Consider the following 3,252-nt stretch of genomic DNA (forward strand, 5'->3'; position numbering starts at 1 on the left):
TCCTTCCCCTGCCGAAGGGAGGGAGGGAGGAGGCTGGTGGCGGGGGAAGAGGTGCCGGTGGAGCCCGGCCCGGGCAGCAGCGAGGTGGTGGACCGTAGGGAGCCATGACTGCAGCCTCTGTCCTCTTCCCGGTCCCTTTTCAGTGCTCTGGTTTTGTTAGCCGTCTTGAGCTGGCTGCTTTAACGTGGCACTTGGAAGGACTGGCGCTGGCATGAGGACAACCGGTGACAATAAACCCATCCTAAATCAACTGAGCCCGGAAAGGGACCAGGGGAGCAAAGGGATGCTGGAACTGGCTCCAGGTGGGAGCAGGCAGACGGCCGCTGTAATTAGGTTTAAGCTGGAGCTGGATCAGACTTTGCGGGGGATTATGACCCCTCCGTCTGCGTAGGCACTGCAGGGGGCCCGGTGACTGCCTGCTTGGTGTCCCGGCACAGCCACGGCATTACGGGTGAACCCTTGGGTAAGGGGCAGCGCCAGCCAGGGCCGGTCCCCCTTCGGCCCCATGGGTCTGCGTGGGAGGGCTGGATCCAGCGTGGGAGCCTGCTTTGTTTTTACAAGGACACTAGGAGCTAGAGCAGGGATGAAAAATAGCCAGAAATATGATTAGAGGATTGGAGAAAATGCCTTGGAGTACAAGCTTTAAGAGCTCAATCTGTTTAGCCTATAAAAATAGAAGACTGAGGGGTGACTTAATTACCAAGCATAATTACTTCACAGGCAGAAAATACCAGGTAGTGGAAGTCTCCCTTTAATCGAGCAGGGAAAGGGCGCCGGAGAGCCAGGAGCAGGAAATTGAAGCCACAGACGAATTATAAAGCGCCGCGTCCCAGCAGTGAAGCTCCCCGGGGGTGTGGACGGGCTCCATGGGGACGGTGCACCCCCGCAAGCCACCCCTTGGGTGACGGTCTGCGGCCCCACAGCCCCCAAGGATGAGGCTGTTCCCCCGTTCCCTTCCTTCCCACCTGGGTAGCGAGGGACCGGAGCGGGTTTTTCGGCGTCTGGGTGCCGAGCGGTGGGCATCACTGTTGGGCATGTGCCAGCAGTGCCTCCATCCCCCTCCTTTCTCTCTCACCAGCTGGGGCAGGTGCTGGGGCGCAGTTTTGCCGGCGAGCCATGGGGCAGGAGCGGAGATTTTGATGCCTCTCCCGGGAGTCCCCAGAGCCATGACTGCAACTGTGCAGACGCTGCGGTTCAAGCTGCTGCCGCATGAGCCGGGCCAGGAGTGGGGCCACAGCTGCCAGCAGGAAATCGAGCGTCGCTACCAGGTGGTGCCCTCGGTGGTGTGCGCCATGTGCTGTCTCTTCGGCATCATCTACTGCTTCTTCGGTGAGGCAGGCCAGCCTGGTGCCTTGTGGGGCAAGCGGGGAGAAGGGCAAGGGGAAGCCAGGGGGGTGCTGGCCATCCACCCCCTAACTGCGGTGGTCTCTCCACAGGCTACCGCTGCTTCAAGGCCGTCATGTTCCTGACGGGGCTGATGTTCGGCTCCATCATCATCTTCATGTTGTGCTACAAGGAGCGGGTGTTGGACACACAGCTGAGCGTGGAGGCCTCGGTGGGCATCGGGCTGGGCATCGGGGTCCTGTGTGGGCTGGTCACCATGCTGGTGCGCAGCGTCGGCCTCTTCATGGTGGGGCTGCTCCTGGGGCTACTGCTGGCGGTGGCCACGCTGGTGGTGATGGAGCAGTTCTACCACCCGCCGACGGTGTGGATCCCCATCGCGCTCCTCCTGGGTGTGGGGATGCTCTTTGCCGTCCTCACCCTGCAGTGGCAGCGCTTCTTCACCACCCTCTCCACCGCCGTCTTCGGCAGCGCCATCATGACTGTCACCGTTGACTACTTCATCGAGCTCTTCCTCCTGGTGCAGTACATCTATGAGCGCATCAAGGTGGCCCCGGCTCGCCCCGTGTGCTGGTACAGCTGGGTCATCCTGGGCGTCTGGCCACTCCTCACCATGCTGGGCGTCCTGGTCCAGTGGAAGGTCACGGCCGAGGGCTACTCCCACACAGAAGGTGTGTGGGGGCTGGGGGAGATGGATGTGGCACGGGGTGGGTGCAGGAGCTGGGGGACCTGGAGATCAAGGCGGAGGTTCCCAACACCTGGTTTGCATGCACAGACAAGGGGTTCGGGGCTCTACGGGGGCACAGCGCTCATGGGGAGCCCTGGGTGTGCAAAGCCGGGGCTGGTTTGGTTGCGGGGAGGATTTTGGGGTGCTCCCCAGTGCTCACAGGCCCCTCTACCCTCGCCCCACCAGCACAAAGCCCACCCGCCCGAGCCAGCCTACCGCCGCAAGCCCAACCCCGTGCGCCGCTTCGATGGGGACGTGCTCTCCCCCGTGAGTCCCGCGCCCAGGGTAGAGATCTCCCCCGGCCTCCGTGGCCCTTCCTTCTCCATGTGGGTGGTGGACTGGGGCACGGAAAAGGGAGAGGTGCCTGGGTGCCAGCCGCCATCCGAGCTCCTTGAGGGATGAGGCCGGGGCATCCTGGGGTCCAGACAGCTCAGGAGGGGCTGAACTGGGATGTGCCCACCATGGAGCACTTCAGGCTTGGCAAGCAAATGTAAACTGGTGGCCAGAAGCGCTGCGGCTGCAGTAGAAACAGGCGGTGGGCAAGGTGCGTCCCCCAGGGAAGGGATGGGGCTGTGCCCCCTGCTGCAGCCAGTCCCCGGAGGGCCCAAGGGCTGGGGCGGGTGGGATTGCACAGGACTGGTTCTGGGGGGCTGCTGCAGAGCTTAGGGTGGGGTGGGGTGGGATGGAGTGGGCCAGGAGCAGAGCCCCCCTCACGTTCTGTCCCCCCTCCTCTCTCAAGCAGAGCTACATCCAGAGTTTCCGAGAGCGGCAGACGGGGCCATCCCTGAACAGCCTCATCGCCAGCTCCCACGCCGTGGTGGACCTGGACTATGACTGCAGCTCCACCGTGCCCCTCACCACGGGCTCCGGCCCCGCCGTGCGGGTATAAGCCAACCCAGTGACCTCGAGCGACACCAGCCCCCCAGCCTGCTCTGACAGACCCCCCTGGGACAGGCGGGGTTGTGCCCTCGGCCCCCGGGCGGCCATGCGCTCATCGGTGCAGCAGATGGAGACCCTTCCTGGGGACATGTGGGACTTGGCTGGGCAAACCCCGTCTGTCCGCGGGGCCCGGAGGTGCTGAGGGAGCCCTCCGGCAGGGACTAAGCCCAAGGACCAGGGACACCAGCACCCATGGACATGCGGTGCGAGCGGCTCTGCTGGGGCAGGGGGTCCCTGAGCCCCCC

At 63.9% G+C, this 3,252-nt stretch overlaps 1 protein-coding gene across 1 annotated transcript; it reads left to right on the forward strand.

Annotated features, from left to right (window-relative positions):
- The first annotated feature begins 1,139 nt into the window (after positions 1–1,139).
- On the forward strand, positions 1,140–2,957 carry TMEM198 (transmembrane protein 198). The gene is made up of 4 exons (XM_009883909.1): positions 1,140–1,329; positions 1,437–2,108; positions 2,241–2,335; positions 2,811–2,957. The coding sequence occupies exons 1-4, from the start codon at positions 1,140–1,142 to the stop codon at positions 2,955–2,957; spliced, it is 1,104 nt and encodes a 367-aa protein (XP_009882211.1).
- The last annotated feature ends 295 nt before the right edge of the window (positions 2,958–3,252 follow it).

The sequence above is a fragment of the Charadrius vociferus genome, unplaced genomic scaffold (genome assembly GCF_000708025.1).
Source record: "Charadrius vociferus isolate BGI_N301 unplaced genomic scaffold, ASM70802v2 scaffold1020, whole genome shotgun sequence".
Taxonomy (NCBI): Eukaryota; Metazoa; Chordata; class Aves; order Charadriiformes; family Charadriidae; genus Charadrius; species Charadrius vociferus.